Source organism: Prunus avium, chromosome 6, assembly GCF_965620075.1.
Source record: "Prunus avium chromosome 6, drPruAviu1.hap1.1, whole genome shotgun sequence".
Lineage (NCBI taxonomy): Eukaryota > Viridiplantae > Streptophyta > Magnoliopsida > Rosales > Rosaceae > Prunus > Prunus avium.
The window spans coordinates 30170061-30190619 of NC_142289.1; the positions used below are offsets into that span (position 1 = coordinate 30170061).

At 37.4% G+C, this 20559-nt stretch overlaps 1 protein-coding gene and 1 pseudogene across 1 annotated transcript; both read right to left on the minus strand.

Annotated features, from left to right (window-relative positions):
- Positions 1-9815: 9815 nt before the first annotated feature.
- Positions 9816-12453, minus strand: LOC110755270 (E3 ubiquitin-protein ligase RSL1-like). The gene is made up of 3 exons (XM_021956449.2): positions 12039-12453; positions 10933-11680; positions 9816-10030 (listed from the first exon to the last, which is right to left on the minus strand). The coding sequence occupies exons 2-3, from the start codon at positions 11505-11507 to the stop codon at positions 9928-9930; spliced, it is 678 nt and encodes a 225-aa protein (XP_021812141.2). The 5' UTR covers positions 11508-11680; positions 12039-12453; the 3' UTR covers positions 9816-9927.
- Positions 12454-12898: 445 nt separating this feature from the next.
- Positions 12899-20510, minus strand: LOC110755291 (E3 ubiquitin-protein ligase RSL1-like; annotated as a pseudogene).
- Positions 20511-20559: the final 49 nt, after the last annotated feature.

Genomic DNA, 20559 nt, shown 5'->3' on the forward strand with positions numbered 1-20559 from the left:
AAGGTGGCGCGAAGGTGTGTTTGAAACTTCAGCAATGGAGTTTTATGCGATGTTGGGCTTGAGCAATGGCCTTGGGGCCGGGTTCCAAAGCTGGGCTTCGGCAAGCCTCCTTGACCCAGGTGGTGGCTAGGGTTTTGAGGGTAGATTCGGATTTTTAGAGGCTGGGTCCTTCCGTTTTTGAAACGTAGCTGGGGCCTTTTTGTAGCTGGGCCCTTGTGCTTTTATAGCTAGGGTTTTTATACCTTCGGTAAGGGAGTCCAAAGATTGGAGATAAGGGCCAGGGTTTGGGGAGAGGAGGTACAAGTCCCCTATTAGCTTAAGACATGTCGTCACCTTTTAGCTTGAGGGGCTGGGTCAGCCAAAAATTGGTAAGTCACTCCTTCACCTTCTGCATGCTCCCTGCCGTTCGGCAGGGAAGCTAGGCTCCAAAATATATTCGGAGCTGGGTCCGTAGTTCAGCTCGGAGGAGGTGCCGATCGGCAAGAGATATTCGAAGGTATTTTGGTGAGGGGCTGATCTGTCTTCGGCGAGGAGTGGGTCTAAGTGCCTAGTTTTCGCATCGAGTTGGAGCTGGGTCCGTGGTGTCGTTCATCATTTGTTCGTGGAGGGGGGTTCATCCAATCTAGGACCGTCTAGGGTCTGGGTCCTTGACTGACGGCAAGGAAGTGATTGGAGCCTTTCGATCCTTCTGAAGTGTGGGCAAAGTTTTTAGCTGGTCCTTCAAGGCGTTCGCGATTTCTCTTGGCTTCAATTGGTGCCGTGAGGTTTCAAATGCTTTTGCCAGAGCTGGGGTGTCTTTGGCAAGAGCTTTTGAAAGATAGATAGATGGCTGCAAGGGTTTTTGCAAGGAGAAGACTCAAGTTCGTTCGGCAAGCTCCGACTGATAGACCTTCGGAGCTAAGGCTGGGGTCTCTTGTACTGTTGTAAGGAACCTGGGTCAGCCAAGCAAGGGTGTCGTGACCATGGCAAGGGTATGGTGGGGTGCCGAAGGCAGCGCACGCCGAATGATGGAGCTTGTGGGACAAGCTCAAGTCCCCATATTTTTACTCTTCAAAGAAGTGTCGGTCGGTACTTTGAACTGAGATGTTGGGTTGGCCCTGCAAGCCATGCAAAGTATAGCCACACTGATTGGCTTTCTTAAAATATCATCTTCTGCAATTTGTTGACCTGGCATTCAAGGTGGCTCCAGTAAGGCATTGCCTAACGGCAGCCTAGGTGATGTTGATTGTATGGGTGCCGAAGAGCACTGGAGAGGGGAGAACGACAGAAGCCTTTTGTGTCAATTCCCACAGACGGCGCCAAACTGTTGATGCTCAAAATGGTTGGGCCATTATTGAGTCCAACTTAGTGATGAGGTGTGATGGATGATGGGTGAAGGCTTGGACCTTCAGCAGGTATGTGAGGGCTTTGGCCAATTTATAAATATACAAAAGACAAGATATATGTGGTTCACCCTTAATGAATGGGCTACGTCCACAGAGAAGATGTTCTCATTATGATATTGTTTACATTTGTACAAGGGGGTTAGACCCAAAGATAAATGGAAGAAGGCCTAGGGCCTAAAGTACAAAGCTAGGAGTCTGGAGCCCAGGGGTCAAGTCCCCGGGTCTGGAGACCCAGGACCCGAAGGCTGGACTAACAGGAGAGTCCTGAAGAGGGAGCCCCCAGCTCAGTTTTTCATCCTCTCTTAAGTGGAGAGTGGTATGCTTTTATAGGTGAGAGGGAGCCTTCACTTCTTGTTGTTTTCCGATGTGGGACTCCTCTTGCTTTGCTTAGAGTTCCTTTTAGTCTTCTAGTTGCTTGGTCAGTTATGGTGTCAACAACAACTATTAAGATTGTGTTCATATATAATGTACGGGATTTCTCACAATTTAGGGTTTAGTTCCCCCCCAAAATAATAAAATTCAATCTAACCAATTACCAGCATTGTCCTTTGCTTCAAATGCTCAGGTAGTAGAAGTATTTTCTGTCACGCACACACATACTAAACCTTTTGCAGCCTTCTAGAAATTAGAAAGCTGTGCAATATTTCCTAGTGCGATTCGTAAAATTAAGGACTGGGAATTTTATGTAAGAGCATGCCATTTGCGTTTGGAAATTAATTCTTCTGTATTTTCTAACATAATATTAACAATACTCAAAGTGGAGACTTTTAGGAAGAGAAAAAAAGATCACAACAAAATGTTCTGGTCTCGAAAACACACAACACATGAACAAAATATAGAAGATTATTTAAGTCATGCTTTTATACCCTTGGGTGAGAAATCATTAGTTTGCATGATATATTACAACAAAATAATTTTTGTGCTCGATGGAATTGATATATAAGAGTAAAATAGAACTTTTATATGTATTAGGTGAAATAACAATTTAGGTTTTTAGATACTTCTTGATTTGAATATTTTGAATTTTTTAATGATTTTTTTTATACCAAATTTTATAAGATATTGGAGTGAACTAAATACACATTTGGCAAACAAAATTGAATACGAGAGATCTCCACAAGCTCAACTCTTTAACAAGCTTTACCTTGATGCATACAAGTTAATTCTGTAATATCTTGAACTTTGTGATTAAATGGACAAAATGTATTGTAAAATCGTTGGGCAAAGGGTGGATTTACATTGGGCCAATATTGCTAAGATTGTGCAATCTAATCTTGAAAAAAGTATCGTTCCAAACTTTTTTGTCTCCACAAACACAAGCCGCACCTTATCTCTCAAACCCTAAGAGCCTTTGTCATCTAGGGGAAGGTGGTCACTACCTCCCCTGATACTCCTTTCATTTTCATATTCCTCTTCAACCCAACTCTCTTATCATCCCTCATTTTTATTTTTATTTTCCAAGATCCTTTTAAATTCCTCCTTCTATATATGGCCCCTTCAAGATTTATCTCCCTCTTGGATCTATCGACCCCCATTGGATGCATCGATTACTCTCAAACACAATTTTTCATGTCATCTTCGCAAGATGTGTAGAGCTCTTGCTCAGGTCCTCCTTCCATGATTAGGATGTCGGTTTCTTTGGCTTTGAGAAGTATTTCTCGAATTTGTTCTTGGATTGGTTGATGTTTCCTTCTTGGTGTTTTGGTGGTTTCGTTTTTAAAGAAGGTAATGAGTCTTTGAGTTTATGTATTGCGAGGGATTATCAAATTTGTTTGGACTTTTACTATTGCATTTGTTTGGACTCATTTTTTTTTAGTTTAACTATGATGTAATTGGCATTGGCTTTCTATTAATGAAACTTGATTTCAACCAAAAAAAACCTCCAGGTCAATATTGTCATTTAGAGAAAAAAAAATTTATGACATCAACAATTTTTAGGTAGGAAATGAAATAAAGAGGGTTTGCATTCATGTATTTTTTTTTAGTAATTTCACTTTGGATGCAATGTTTAGATTACAAGGAGACTTGTATGATATTAAGATCCCAAAGGGATCTAACTGCTTGTAATGGTTTTTTCAGTCTTAAAAAAAGAAAGAAATAAAGGGGTTTTGTGAAAACTCATGAGATTCTATAAAAATAAATAAATAAAAAATCTCATAGGTTAGTGTAATTTCCGAAATTTCAATGGATTTTATGAAAATACCAAAAACCTAGTGTAAATAATTTTTTTGTTTCCTCAATTCAAATGAAGATATCATATTATGTTGAGAGGGACAAATTACTTTTAAATTGTTGGGCTTTTAGTGATTAGCAGCTCAAACTTAAAACACAAAACGAAAACAGAAAAGTTGTAGAAGACCCATGCTTTTAGTCAATTATGAAGTATCCGGATTCAACTTGTTCAATTAGCTAATAATCAACGGCTATAATTAGTTCCCCAAATTATAAGGTCTGTTTCTCAATCGTAGGGGTAATTAGAATGGCACTTAATTATTGGAAATTCCCTCAAATTATGTGTTCATTTTAATGTTATTTCCACAAATGACTATTGATATTTTGCTTTTATACCCAAATGAACAAAGGGTTTGAAGACATAGCAAAAATTATTTTCCTCTTCTTTCGTGATTCATATGTACATAAAAAATAAAAAAATCTAGTAGAGAGAATGATAAGTGCCGTGGAATCAAGTTCCACTAGTACTATGAATGATGTTCATGCTTCTACTAGTTGTACTTGTAGTGCAAGCCAGAAATCTACCAAGCACAACTCCTCCATCAGCCCCTTCCAATATTCCATTTTATCATTTAACTCTTCCCATCAAGATTGGATGGGATCTAACTCCAAATTACACGATCTCTCCTCCAAATACAATTGATGAACCATCATCACCTGAAGCACCGCCGGTGGGGGGTGTTGTGAATAAAAATACTCTATGTCCTGCATGGTGTGATTTTGATTGCCACCGCGTAAGTGCGGCTAAGTATCACCCTAGCCACGGTATTGGCGGGGGTCATGCCCGGGGGCATGAAGGGCATGAAGGTAAATACCGTGGTGGTCATAGCCGTCTCCGTCCCAGTTATACAGTGTGTTACACTCAATGTGTGCAACAAAGTTGCAACATGGTGGGAGCAATACCAACCAACCTCTATGATTGCACTCTTGGATGTACAGAAGCAGCTGATTCCATTACTGCCACAAACAACTTCCCCAAAAATCAAGTCCTCAACTATGTTGGATGCTACAACAAGTGCCTTCACAACAATTCTAATTAGTCTCTAATTTGCTGCCTTCGGTGCATCCATCGACAACCTTAGTATCAAATTGCTATGTACGATAATATATTCTCATCTTTAATTTGCATGTGTATTTGCTCTGATAGCAATAATATTTGCATTGCTGCTACTTGAGTCCCACCCTTCTGTTTTGGGGTAGTTTTCCATGTTGATTTCTTGCCTTTTTTTATAAAAAAATTCAGTTATACGTGTGATCATTTTGTGTGTGTGTGTGTGTGTTTCTAATTCAATTTTTTTCCAATAATACCCATTTTATATCCCTAGCAACATGTGTGTGTGTGTGCGCTTTTTTTCATTGAAACAACATGTGCGTTTGTGTAATCATCTTAAACCTAATAGGGAAATTATCAAAAACCCCTTACTTAGTGGCTTGTTATTAGTTAAATACCTCATCTTATACCATTTTTCATGCAACCCTATGTTGTAATTCATTTCTTCTAGCCCCTAGTCAACTCCTTAATTATAGGGTTGGACACATGAAAATTCAGTTTGACCCCTGATAAGATAAATAATAATATTTTCGTCCCAAGATGTATACAGAAGCATTGCAGACCAAGTCTGCACATGTTTCCCTGTTAATTAGTATCCTTATAACATTTTACAGATATCCACAAAATTAAAATCAAAAGACAGAAGTGTATATTATCAGACAATTCCAATTAAAAAGTGTAAATATAATTGTGCAAGACAAAAATAAGAGTGTATATTATTAAACAATTATAATACAAAAATGTATATTGGTTAGTTACAAGCTAGGACTCAAACCCATAACCTGGGGAATCAATTACTCTAAACCACTACACTAATGGGTCCTTTACAAAAATTAAAAATTAAAAATTCAACGTTGAGATAACAATATATTAATAGAGCATAAAAAATCTATAATCTATAAATATTAATATATTTTTAAGGATTTTGCAATAAAAAATATTTAAAATATTAATAATAATGAAAGTGGAAAGTGTCAAAAAAATCACAGTAAAATATTGTAGTCTCAAAAACACAAAATATACGAACACAGGATGAAGGATTATATAAGTCATGCTTTTATACCCTGGATAACACATGATTATTTGCATGATATGTTACAATTAAATATTTTCTAGCCTTGGTGGAATTGATATATTAGAATAAAATAATTTTTCAATGGTCCTTTGTATTTGTATTAGGTAGAAAGAACACTTTCCTCTGCTAAGAATGTTTTGATTTTTGTAAGATATTGGAGGGAATTAAAAATGTTTGGAAAACATAGAATGGCAAACAGTCCAAGTTCTACCAGCCTCTACATAGCCTTTACATGTTTCCATTGATGGACCTATTTAAGGCGCAAGGAAGTGCCCTCGCCGGAATAGCCTCTATAGGCATTGCATCTTGCCCCTCTGGTGAGGTTGGGTGGTGCACTCAACCAGTTCGATGAATTGCCTCAACCAAAACCAAGGCTTGTTGTGCTGCGCACAGTGGCGGATCCACTTAAGGGCGAGTGTAGGCTATTGCAAAGAGATGGAAGGAGAGAGAGCAATGGAGAGAAAGAGGGATGGAGGGAGAGAGCAATGGAGGCCTTGAAATTGGGTCTGAAGTGATGTAAAGAGGAGAAATGGGAAAGAAGGCACGGGTCTTTCAAAGACCCTTTGAACTTCCAACTTATCATCAAATGAATAATAAATTAAAGCTTTGAAATTGGGTCTTCCTAAAAGGCATCTGTTGAAAATGAATGCACAACTCTTTCAAAAACCCTTTCAACTTCCGACTTACTATTAAATAACTAATAAATGAAATTACTCCCGTTATATTTTTATGATGAAATAAACTCCCTTTTTTTTCTTCAAACGATAGGAAAGATGAAATAAACTCCCCCTTAATCAAAGTTCTTTTGATCATTTTAGATTATATAGTTATAAAAAAAAAAAATAGATTACATAGTTTTTTTTTTTCAAATTTGATTGCACAGTTAACCTACCATACATATGTTTCCGCCACTAGCTGTGGGCTTTTACCATTGAAACATTAATTTAGTCCGTTGAGCTTCTAAACTCTTTTGTCATCTTGGCCAAAATTGCACCTCCGTGAAAAAATTTCTGAGTCCACCAGTGCATGTTCCTTCCATGTCTTCTACATTTTGTTTATTTGTTGTTTATGTATATGCTCTAGCATTAGAATCATGGAAGCCACTGGTGATTGAAGAAGTTGAAAATCCTTCATACCTCTTTGAGCCAGAAAATTTTCTTCCTTGCGGAAGCTTATTTGCGTGCAACAGTTATACGTTTGTGTTTCTATAATTCGATTTTTCCCATTAATAATACCCATTGGCAGTGGTGAAGCCAGAATTTCACATTAGAGTCCTTCACAATTTTTTTTATTATAAATAATTCGAATAAGAGCGCTCAAGCGCTAACTGGATGAATAGGTTAATAATATCATTTCATATTGATTAATAATTTATTCATTTATTACAATCATAATTGTCTTGAATTTCATATGTTAAAATGATTGAATATATATTAATCTCATCATCTACACTATTAAAGACTCAAAATTTAATAATTTATACTTCAACATAGAGAAGAAATACAAAAAATGTTCATAAATCCCAATATTAAGGTGCCCTACTTGGACATGTAAAAAGGGGAATTCACAAAGTTTAAGTTAATCAAAAGAAGAAGAGAGAGAAAAAGAAGAAGAAGAGTTTTTACTCCAAAAAGCAAACATACAGCAACATATATAAGTAAAAATATGAGAAAATAACAAATATGAGAAGGGGCCTGGGCCCACACTGGTCCTTAGGTGGCTCTGCCACTTCCAATTGACAATCGGGATAGTAATTGATCAACTCCTTGTAAATGCATGTTAAGTCCCTCAACTTTTCGATATAGGACATTTCTTTAAAAACTCACAATCTACCACTACCACCAATATTTAATACATAAATGGTGTTTTAGAATATGAGGGATGCCCATAAAACCTGTGGTTTGTGTTTGTGCAAATTTATCATGGTAGAATATTCGCGTGTATGTTCTTCATCCTTCGAGCTTCCTTCTCTCTCTCCCTTGATTCCTGCGAAACAAATAGGAGTAAAAGACCACACCCGGGGGGTGTTTGCCAAAGGCCCTCTGATGCCTAAGTTAGTTCGATTGGATCTTTGAGAAAAGATGTGGCAATAGCTAAATTGGACAGAGTTTTCTCTCACGGGGAGAGCTTGGTGGCCGGAGCAGTATGTGGTGGCACTTAACCGTGTAAAGAGAGTGGGAGAGAGGGGCGGTGAGAGAGAGAGAGAGAGAGAGAGAGAGAGAGAGAGAGAGAGAGAGAGAGAGAGAGAGAGAGAGAGAGAGAGGAAGATAGGGTTTGCATAGGGTTTTTTAGTGTGATTTTAGAATTACATTGAATGTCTTATGTGACTATGTATTTATAGCTTCCTTGTGTGCTAGGGTTTTGTGAGAATAATCATTATTTGGTTAGGATTAGGGTTCAGCTTCCTTGTGTTTAGGGTTCAGGAATTAATTAGGGTAATTAGTTTGACCTAAGGAATTTCCTTTTCCACGTGTTGTCTTCTTATTGGCCGGTGAAATATATGTTCTCACAAATGCCCTATAGCTTCTGCATGGCGCTTGCGTGGCATGGAGGAGATGAGAAATATCTTTCGGGCTCTCCAACTGCATCTGGGCTTTCTTCTTTGAGTTGGGCTCCTTTTGAAAGTTGGGCTTCTAATTGGACTAGGCTTTTGATTTTTTTTTTTTTTTTAGTTGGGCTCCCAATGGGAAGAGGCTTGTGATTCTTCCTTGACCTAGGATGCCCAATCTTTATAAATACAAGGCTTCTCTTCACTCATCTCCAAATTGCACACTTGTCATCCTCTACTTTTTAGCTTGCGGGAGAGATATTGAAGGAGTGTACTGCTTGTCGAGGAGAGGAGTCGTCGTGCACACCAAGGTACGTCAAATTTATTTATTTATTTATCCTTTTTCTTAGCGGCAAAGACCAGTTGGGTGGGCCCGGCTAGTTGTCGTCGTGGCGTGATGGTACTGGCGGCGAAGGTGGCATCACGGTGGTTGCCGCGATCCTTCATTCTTCCTTTTTTTTCCTTTGCTTGCAGTGAGGAACAGCTGGCGCGGGCGTAGGCTAGCTGGTTGTCGTTGCAAGTCGATGGCTGGAGCGACGGCGCGACTTGGTGGTGGCAGCGCGGAGATGGCTGTCGTCGCATTTTCTGTCTAGCGTGTCCCGAGCCTGGTTGCTGGATCACGACTTTTGTTGCGGTTCAGCAATTGGGCAGGCAGGCTTTTGCTGCATTGTCGGTTGCGGCTGGGGCCAACCACGGCGACTGATTGGTTTTTATTTTATTTTATTTATTTATTTATTTTTTAAGCTGGCTGCGCCGTGACCTATTGGACAGGTTGCGGCTCGACTCGGGCTGAGGTGGTGCATCAACAACTAAGGCCGCGTGGCCTTCTTGATATATATTTATATTGTTGCAATTTAGGGTTTTGATATGTTATTTGACTTGCAATTTTCTTCCTTTTTTGCAGTTATTCGTTGATCATGTCTTTCTGATCACCAAGTTCGCGAGTGCCTTTCTACTTGTGAAGTGGTTCCAAAGTGCAAAAGAAGAGATTCGTGGCTAATCTGCATCGCGTTACGTATGTACCTCACTTCCAGAAGTGGCGTGCCACCTATGCTGGCCACTACAGTTTGAATCGACAATTTTGTGGGTTCCGCGAGATTGATGCCACCCCTACTTGAAATTATCCAAAAAAAATTATGTTTTCATTATTAGCTAGTTCTTTAAAATACAAAATACATTAATTAGTTAGGTGTAAATACAAAATACGTTGCTTTCGTTCATTACTAATACATTGGTTTCTTATGATTAATAACGACTAAAATATTGGTAGGTTCAATATATTGAACAATTCGAGACCCGTTTGATAAAATTTTTATTTTCTTATTTCATGGTTATTTTTTGTTATTAAGTGGAGGGTTTGGAACAATTTATTTAAATTGAAAAGGAAGTCCTTAATAATTTATGATAGAAGCTTGAGCAATGCAAAGTGGTTTAACACTCCTTCTACGCCCTCCCTCTCTCTTACAAGTTAAAACCATATTTTTCCATGATTTTAAATAATAAGAAATAAATAAAGAGAGAAAATAAAGAAGAAAGCAAAACATGACTGGATCAAGCAATCTGTTTTAGTTGTAAAATGTGTACGTAATTTGATAACGGGCCGTTTGCATATAATGTTACACTATAGTCCCAATCGTCATGGCCGTATAATGTGATGCTCATCCCAGAGTGGGCAGGAACATGTTGCTCTCTTGTTCTTCCATTCAGCTCCGCAAGTATAGCAAAACTGATGTCCACATCTACATGAAGACATTGCAATTTGCAAACATGAGACAAACACAAAGGATTCGTACAAGAGATGTCACTGTGTGCATTGCCATGCGGACAGAGTCATGAAAATGTAGCAAATAAAAATGCACACAGTGGCATCTCTTGTACGAATCCAATTGCATGAAAGTTTTTCTATTGGGACGGAGTTATGAAAATGTAGCAGCATCTAGTAAAGGAAAAAAAAAAGAGAAAAGAACAAGGGTGAAACCTTTTCTTAACTTTCCTGGTAAGAGAAAAAAATAAACAAAGTGAAACCAAAGTAACTTTGCTAGCAAGTTTGATGTAGTGGCCACTCCCTTTTACAGCTAGTAGTAAAGGTAATGGATATTGAAGTATCCAACCCCAAATTTTAAAACTTTTATATATATGGCTTTATCAAATACTCGAGTCCTAACATCCCTGTAGTGTGTGAGTTTAGTATATTATTGCCCCTCTTAATAGGAAAGGTCTTTAAAAAAAGAAAAACACTCCCCTCATTTGAGTAACAGGGAAATCTTAGTACCTTGCTTTTAATGTGTTTTCTAGTTGATTTTGGTTTTGGTTTTCAGTTCCAACTAGGATTTGAGGGATTCCTTTACCTACAAACTTGGAAATTTAAATAGGCATTTAACAGCGTTACAGGTTGAACTTGAGATACACCAACTGAGGGAAAATTTTAACAAATTGTGAATTTGGATATATTTGGTGTATTGGAGATTCTATTGATAAGGGTTGAGATGAGTGACTGAAAAAAAAAATTATTTGCCTTTTTATTGTACATTCTTCCCTATATGGCATAGCTAATTTTAGAAATGATTAAAAAAAAGGGGACTAAAGCAGGACATAAGAAACCAAAAGATTAATCAAATTGGAGTGGATGAGAGTAATGCACCTGCAAATGATGTGGTAGCAACCACTATCAAGTTCAACCATATGTTTGCATTTCGAACACTGGCGCCATAGTTTCTTCATTGCAAGAGACTTTACCAATTGGTCTTCCGAGCGGGAATAGGTTTCTGATCCTTGGTAATCATAGCAGCTCATATCATAGTGCCAAGGCACCCTGCAATTGATACAAAAATACTGATGGCATTTCATGCACTTCCTGCCCCCCTCACTAGCAAAAGAAGTCTTGGTATGTTCCAAGACTTCCTGTTTGGACATCAACGCAGAACACCTCGGAAATGTGCAGTACACTTTCTCCGTAACAGGAATAGAAGATTCCTTGATTCGTTCGATCATAATGTCAGCAAGTTCAGGTGACAAGAATTTTTTACAGGTTTCAGTATTCACTTCACACTTACAGTCTTTATGAGGGCATTGTGCCACGATCCTGCTTTGCAATTGCACTTCCACATGATGTTTCATACAAGACAAGCAATATTTGTGATGACAAGTACCAATTGAAAACATTCGAGCAATAGGATTGTCTTCAAAGCAAATCAAACAAGTCTCCTTCACACTCATGGCTTTGCAAGTTGCTGCAGGGGAGGTGCTCCGAGAAGCTATAGTTTCAAATTGCAAGTTTCGAAGCAAACTTAATGCCACAACTAAACACAAGCTGCAAAGTTTCTTTCCAAACGAGTCACTTGATTGACGAATGCCGCAATCTCGCTGCTTCCAGGAATTGTGCTCATGACCTGTGACAATAAAACGTCAATCACCTCTATCAATTATTGCATAAAACTCATGTGAGCATGGTTTTTTAATGAATGTGAACTGCAATAATGAAGATCAGAATTAAATGAATAATACAACTTGGCTTGCTGAAACTCATTTGAATCCTCTTTTGGATCATATCATCAAGAAAAAAAAAAGTATTAGCTGGACAAAATGGTGTTAATACATGAATCCTTGCTCAAAGTAGTGATATAATTAAGAAATCTAACATAATAAATCTAATAATTTTCTTTGTCCCAGAAACAAATTTACAGAAAAAAATGAACTTAATAATAAGATTGATAAAAGAAAATGAAGATTAGTACTTTAAAAACTCACATATTGGTAAATCAGATAATCATCACAGAGAATATGACCCTTTTCAACTTCAAAGTGAGAGACGTCAATGAGAGCCAAAAGCTCAGCTGCTTTCCTGCTCCGCACAGCAAAATGATTCGAACTTTTGAATATCAATTTGTCCCTGCGATCACAGATGGCAACTCCAGCTCCAACCACCACCACCTTCCTACCCCCCAAATATCAAAGGTTTCCTCCCTCAGCAAACCCTTGCAGTACAATTTGAAACAGTCGCTCGTCACCAAAGCCTTTGATGATGATGAAGGTGGAGGTGACGAGGCCTCGAAGGGTTGAGAGGGAGAGAGAGGTGTGCTAACTATAACAGAGGAAGCAGAGAGAATTAAAGAGAGAGAGAGTGAAAGAATCGAAGCTTCTGTATATTTCTACAGTATATCAAGAAATACAATCCTAGGCTTATGTACCTAGTCTTTACCTTACTGATTAAGCAAAGGCGTTAACAGGCTTCTAACTACTTCACGTGATAGCACGTGGCTTTTACAACCAGCTTGGCACCACTATCAGCAAACCACACTGTATCAGGATGATAAGAAGTTTGAGCAGTCATGGCAGTGACTGTAGGTAGAGGAGAAGACTTTGGGGCATGTTTGGTACACCGACTCTGGATATGAGTAAATAGTCTATGTCAATTGTTTGGTGCAACTTGTATTATTTAATTACTTGACTATTTTTAAACGGGTTGAGCTTTTAATATTCTCCTAACCTTACTAACTAATATAACCTACACACAACGATTTAGATAATACACGCTTAATTATACGACTAGGAAAAAAAAACACGCACGTTGACGTGAAAAATGAGACGCCATTTTCATCTTCTTCTCCCTAAGGTTCTTCTCTATTATCTTCTCCATAGGTTATTCTCTTCACTCTTCTCTCTCTCTCTCTCTCTCTCTCTCATGCGCTCTCCAAGGGTTAAAGAATATTGAAATTCAATTTAGTCATTGAGAAAAATATTTAGCCAAATTGGACATTGTGTTTCCCAAAGTTTATGATTCATAGACATTTCGTAATATTTTGTTAAGTGCATTATTTTTTAGGAAGCACCTTCAGTAGTTTTCTTCCTCTAGCTCAACGAGTTAGGGTATAGTGAGGTATAAGGAAAATAAAAAAGCCAAACCAAATTAAAATGGAATCAACGACTTACCAATATATTTTGGTGCTCTATCACCTTGATTATGTCTCCTTGTCATCCGAAGTCACAATATTGTTCTCACTCAAATTGAGTTAGGCTTCAATATAGCATCCAATCCATGACCTTAATTATACCTCATAATTTCGATTTCATCCCAAGATTTTTCCCAATTCGTTAAACCCTAATAGCGCAATATGTCCTAACTCGTGGAGTTAGAGAAAGAAGACTAAACGTGCTTTCTAAAAAAAATAAAAATAAAAATTGCACTTAACGGAAATTAACGGAATGTCTATAAGTTGTAAATTTTGGGAAACACATTGACCAATTTGGCTAAATTTATTTCTCAGTGACCAAATTGAATTTTTGTGTAAAACTCAGTGTTCAAAAAGGTATTTAACCCTATAATGAATAGTTCTGCTACTACTAGTGTCGAGGCCTTATGTGATAAACCCCACACCTACTGCTGGGCTTTGTACTCTCTGAAATCTTAACACTATCACGGTTGAGTCTCTTAAAAGGTGGTCATTTTACATAACATTAAACTTGTCATTAACATTTTCACTAAATGGTGGCTAGGGAAGTAAAACACGCAGGTGAAAATAGCAGCACTCAAATAAAATCATGTGCTTTAAGAATGACAATCTAATTTTCTATAGTGTATTTTATGTTTTGTCTGATTGATCTGATTATTATCTTGATCCTATCCTATGTACTTCGCAGCACTGCCACCACCAGCAGGGGTACATACACCCTCATCCAGTGAAAGTCTCTTCGCAGCACCGCCACCAGCAGCAGCAGGAATACATACATCCTCTTCCAGTGGAAACAAGGAGTGTGGTACTGACAAGCTTCATATGATTCACATATCCGTTTTCTATTTTATGTTCAATAACTTTTAAAAGATTTGCAAATGAATCTTGATACTAATAGTCTACTTTTCCAAGCTACATATGATCCTAAGTTTGCAAATGAATCCGAGAGATCTAATCGCCATGGTTTCTTATGATTAATAATGACTAAAATATAATATATTGGTTGGTTCAAAATATTGAACAATTCGAGACATGTTTGATATTGTTTTTATTTTCTTATTCATGCATGGTTATTTTTGTTATTAAACATAGGGTTTGGACAATTTATTTAAATAGAAAAAGAAGAGTTTGAAAATAATTTATGATAGAAGCTAGAGCAATGCAAAGTGGTCTTACAAGTTACAACCACATCTTTCCATGATAAATAAACTAAAAGAAATAAAAGAAGAAAGGAAAACATGACTGGATCAGCCAATCTGTTTTACACTTCTCAATATCGTTATGGCCGTATAATGTGATGCTCATCCCAGAGTGGGCAGGAACATGTTGCTCTCTTGTTCTTCCATTCAGCTCCGCAAGTATAGCAAAACTGATGTCCACACCTACAAAGACACTGCAAAATATTAGAGACAAACAACAGAGTAAAGGGAACGGATATTTAAGTATCCAAAACCAAAAACTTGGAACTTTTACTAGGAGCAACCCAATTATATATATGGCTTGATCATCAAATAATTGGATCAACCAAATAATGTGTGGTTGTTGGTCAACCATCCCCCTCATTTGAGAACTCTCCTTCAAGTTATTATATAAATGGTCAAATAGCGTATTGGATTAGGCCAATTGGCTAGGACAGCAAGTCAGTCCCCTTGCACATAGGTTTGAATCTTCCTAGTATGTTAGATTATTTTAGAGTAGATCATCGCTACTTTCACATTTTACTTTTAAGGTGATTTAGTTAATCCTGAGTTTTTGTTTTTTGAAGGAACTAAAGCAGGACAGAAGAAACCAAAAGATTGATCAAACTTAGTGGATGAGAGTAAAGCACCTGCAAGTGATGTGGTAGCAACCACTATCAAGTTCAACCATATGTTTGCAGTTGGAACACTGCCGCCATAGTTTCATCATTGCAAGCGATTTTAGCAATTGCTCTTCTGTGAGGGAATAGGTTTCTGATCCTTGGTAATCATAGCAGCTCATATCATAGTGCCAGGGAACCTTGCAATTGACACAAAAATAGCGCTGGCATTTCATGCACTTCCTGCCTCCCTCACTAACAAAAGAAGTCTGGGTATGTTCCAAGACCTCCTTTTTGGACATCAAGGCAGAACACATCGGAAATGCGCAGTAAACTTTCTCCGTGACAGGAATAGAAGACTCCTTGATTCGTTCGATCATAATGTCAGCAAGTTCAGGTGACAAGAAATTTTTACAGGTTATAATATTCACTTCACACTTACAGTCTTTATGAGGGCATTGTGCCACGATCCCGCTTTGCAAATTTACTTCCACATGATGTTTCATACAAGCCAAGCAATATTTGTGATGGCAAGTACCAATTGAAAACATTCGAGCAATAGGAATGTCTTCGAAGCAAATCAAACAAGTCTCCTTCACACTCATGGCTTTGCAAGTTCCTGCAGAGGAGGTGCTCTGAAAAGCTGTAGCTTCAATTGCAAGTTTCGAAGCAAACTTAATGCCACCACTAAACACAAAATATGCACACTTTTTTTCTAAACGAGTCGCTTGAGTGACGTCTAATGCTGCAATCTCGCTGCTTCCAGGAAGTGTGCTCGTGACCTGTGACAATAAAATGTCAATCACCTCTATCAATTATTGCATTAAACTCATGTGAACTACAATAATGAATTAAATTAATAATAAAACTTGGCTTGCTAATATCATTTGAATCCTCTTTTGGATCATATCATCAAGAAAAAAAGAATTTCTTAGATGGACAAAATGGTGTTAATACATGAATATAATATTGATAGGAGAAAATGAGGCTAAGTAGTTTAACAACTCACATATTGGTAAATCAGATAATCATCACACACAAAATATGACCCTTTTCAACTTCAAAGTGAGAGCTTCTTTAAGGCCGTCAATGAGAGCCAAAAGCTCAGCTGTTTTCCTGCTCCGCACAGCAAAATGATTCAAACTTTTGATATTCTTCCTACTTTCGAATATCAAGTTGTCCCTGCGATCACAGATGGCAACTCCAGCCCCAACCACCACCACCTTCCTACCCCAAATATCAAGGGTTTCCTCCCTCAGCAAACCCTTTGAAACAGTCGCTCGTCACCAAAGCCTTTGATGATGATGAAGGCGGAGGTGACGAGGCCTCTCGATGGGTGTGAAAGAGAGAGAGAGAGAGAGAGAGAGAGAGAGAGGTGGTCATTACGACTTCCTTTTTGTATATGGAAACTGGAGAAGGAGGAGAGCATGTAATTAAGGCGGGTTTATGAGAAGAAACGAAGGGGTTTTAGTCGTTCGTTCGTCCCTTGGAGTTCTGCTCCACGTCAGTCAACAATAATTTCCTATTTCTAGAGAGAAAAAATCTATCATGGTTCTCTTTAATTGATAAATTTAAATCCTTTATTTTTCTGAAGTTAATCTTTAATATATTTTTCCAAGTCTTATATATTGATCTTATCTCTTTGATCTGTTTAATGGTGGCTGGCTTTTTCCAAATTCTCTTCTCCGCAATTCTTCTATTAATAACTTTCAGTTTCATTGTTGCAATACTCTCTGCATGCACCTTGTATTTGTTGTACACAAGATTTAGTATTCCAGACAATTTAGAGGCTTCTCATTAATCCGTAGTTTTCTTGAATTTATTTCTTTATTTTTAAATCTTATATTCTTACTGATTACAAATTTTAGAATTACATTTGTGAAAAAAATTTATTTAACTTTTTATTCTATGTGGCAAAATATAGACGAATCATTAAACCACATCATCGTTTGAGAAAACAACATGCCACATCATGTGGCATAAAATCCTTCCATGTCATCATTTAACAGAGTATTTGACAGAATGACTAACGGATATATGAAAATGGTAGAAAAGTCAAACTTTAGGTACGATTTGATACGAAAAATACTTGATGTAGTAAAGTCTGAATTTCAAGAAACTTCCGAGTAGTAAAGTGAAATTTACCCATATTAATAAAATAAAATAAAATAAAATAAAAACATAATAATACGTAACAAGTCCCATTTCTTCAAATGTTGATTTTGGAAGGTTTCATCCTTGATCAAGTTCCCCTTTTGTTGAAGGGGTTGACAACCTAGTTGTGATGAATCTCCCTCCTCATGAAAGGACGACAAATTGTTGTTGCAATGTTCGGTGCAAGGTCCAACTGGTTGTATCTACTCTCTTAAGCTTGTCCAAAATTCGTTGAGGACCATGACAAGGTTATCAAGAAACTCAGATTTATAGGCATATCTTACAAATACATAGAGTAACCACGATCAATTTCATTATCTCACAAGAATAATTTCCTATGTCTTGAAAGAAGAAAAAAAAAAAAAAAAAAAGAGGTTAATTTAAGTTTATAGAATTATCTAAGTATTCATATTTTTCAAAATTGTCGTAATGTAGTTCTATCTCTTGAAGAATATTGAAGTCCAACATCGAAAATTTAGCCAAATCAAATATGAATGGTTCCACTATTAATAGCATCGAGGCTTTTTGTGATAAAATTCCACACCAACTAGGCTTTGTAGATGGTTAAGTTGGGGACAATATTGATATTGCTAGTAGTGCACTTCTATCCCGTCTCCTTGAAATCTTAACATGGTATCAGAGCATGCTGGTTGATTGGGCCTGATTGAACCCAAACCCCGAATCGAACCCCAAACAAGCAAACCCCAAAATTGAAGCCCTGAATTAAACTTGAATCAAACAAACGAGTGTTAAAGAATATTGAAATTCAATTTAGTCATTGAGAAAAATATTTAGCCAAATTGGATACTGTGTTTCCCAAAATTTACGATTCATAGACATTTCGTTATATTTCGTTAAGTGCATTATTTTTTAGGAAGCACCTTCAGTTTTCTTCCTCTAGCTCAACGAGTTAGGGTATAGTGAGGTATAAGGAAAATAAAAAAGCCAAACCAAATTAAAATGGAATCAACAACTTACCAATATATTTTGGTGCTCTATCACCTTGATTATGTCTCCTTGCCATCCGACGTCACAATATTGTTCTCACTCAATTGAGTTAGGCTTCAATATAGCATCCAGTCCATGACCTTATACCTCATAATTTTGATTTTATCCCAAGATTTTTCCCAATTTGTTAAACCCTAATAGCACAATATGTCCTAACTCATGGAGTTAGAGAAAGAAGACTAAACGTGCTTTCTAAAAAAATAAAAATAAAAATTGCACTTAATGGAAATTAACGGAATGTCTATAAGTTGTAAATTTTGGGAAACACAATGACTAATTTGGCTAAATTTATTTCTCAGTGACCAAATTGAATTTTTGTGTAAAACCCAGTGATCAAAAAGGTATTTAACCCTATAATGAATAGTTCCGCTACTACTAGCGTCGATGTCTTATCTGATAAACCCCACACCTACTGCTGAGCTTTGTACTCTCTGAAATCTTAACACTATCATGGTTGAGTCTCTTAAAAGGTGGTCATTTTACATAACATTAAACTTGTCATTAACATTTTCACTAAATGGTGGCTAGGGAAGTAAAACACGTAGGTGAAGAGGATTGAAGAGAAGTTTCTATGTTCTTAAGCCGTGTTCACAGGGTTTCTGTGTCCTTAGCCGTGTTCGCAGGGTTTCTGTGTTCTTTAAACTCCTCAAATCAAATTCCTCATATTTTTCCCCAAATCCAAATCCCTCAAATCTAAAGTCCTCAAATGCCTTATCTCAAATTTCTCATATTCAAATCCAAATTCCTCAAATCTTATACACATACCTCTCAAATCCAATTCCTACATCAAATTCATACATCAAATTTCTCAAATCAAATTCCTAAATCAAACGGTCGGTCGCCAATGGAAAGCGACCGGTCCCCCCTTAGTTCTTCGAACACGGAGAATCTGCTTCAAAACTATTAGTTGCCAGTGGAAAGCGACTGGTAGTTAGAGAAGCTGTTTCAAACCGACCGGTCGCCAAAATCCAGCGACCGGTCACCAGAGGAAAACGATCAGTTTTCTCCACGCTGTCAAAATCAGGAGGAGGAAATTGAACTGTCTTATGAGATTTTTCCCGCTTCAGCTCCAGTACCACACCAATCACCTGGTGAGGAAGTCATTTAGTGTGCCGGCTGACACACCTATTGAGATGAATCACAAGTTGTGTGAAGACATGGACCAAGAACCAACCAATAAGGAACAATATCATACGCCTTGTTGGAAGGTTGATATACCTGGCACACACAAGACCAGATAGTGCATATGCTGTGAGTGTGGTTAGTCAGTTTATGCATTCACCCAGTGTTTCTCATATGAATGCTGTTGATCGAATCTTAAGATACTTAAAGTCAGCCCTTGGAAAGGTTTTAATGTTCTCAAAACATGAAGATCTTGAAGTTTTAGGATATACATATGCTAATTGGGCTGGGTCCATTATAGATAGACGCTCTACTTCTGGTTACTTTACATTCGTGGGAGGTAACCTAGTCACTTGGCGGAGTAAAAAATAAAATTTGGTTTCTCGATCTAGTGTAGAAGCAGAGTATAGAGGAATGACTCAAAGAGGTTGTGAATTATTGTGAATCAGAAGACTCTTGACAGAATTGGGTTTCAAGCCAGAAAAGCCAATGGAGTTACATTGTGATAACAAGTCAGCCATTGATATTGTCCATAATCCAGTTCAACATGATCGAACCAAACATGTTGAGGTGGATAGACATTTTATAAAAGAAAAAATTGAGAAGAAGATCATCCGCCTACCATTCTTAAAATCAGAAGATCAACTGGCAGATATCTTAACCAAAGCTGTTTGTGGCAGAGTATTTCATGACTCACTTACCAAGTTGGGCATTTGTGACGTATATGCACCAACTTGAGGAGGAGTGTTGAAGTGAGTCTTCTAATTAATCAAGGAAATTTATTTCCTTGATTAATTAAGGGATTTACTTTCGTATTTTTATATAGTTGTCAAATCATTGTATAATTAGGAGATACTTTCCTAATCCTTTACTTTATCTAATTCCTTGTAAAGCACTCATGTAAACTCCTATATATACCTCCTTATGGAGAAGAATAAAGATAACAACCTAGCATATTCAAAACCAAATATTCATATTTTAGCAAATAGCAGCACTCAAATAAAATCATGTGCTTTAAGAATGACAATCTAATTTTCTGTGTATTTTATGTTTTGTCTGATTGATCTGATTATTATCTTGATCCTATCCTATGTACTTCGCAGCACTGCCACCACCAGCAGGGGTACATACACCCTCATCCAGTGAAAGTCTCTTCGCAGCACCTCCACCAGCAGCAGCAAGCTTCATATGACGCTTGGAGCCATGATTCGCATATCCGTTTTCTATTTTATGTTCA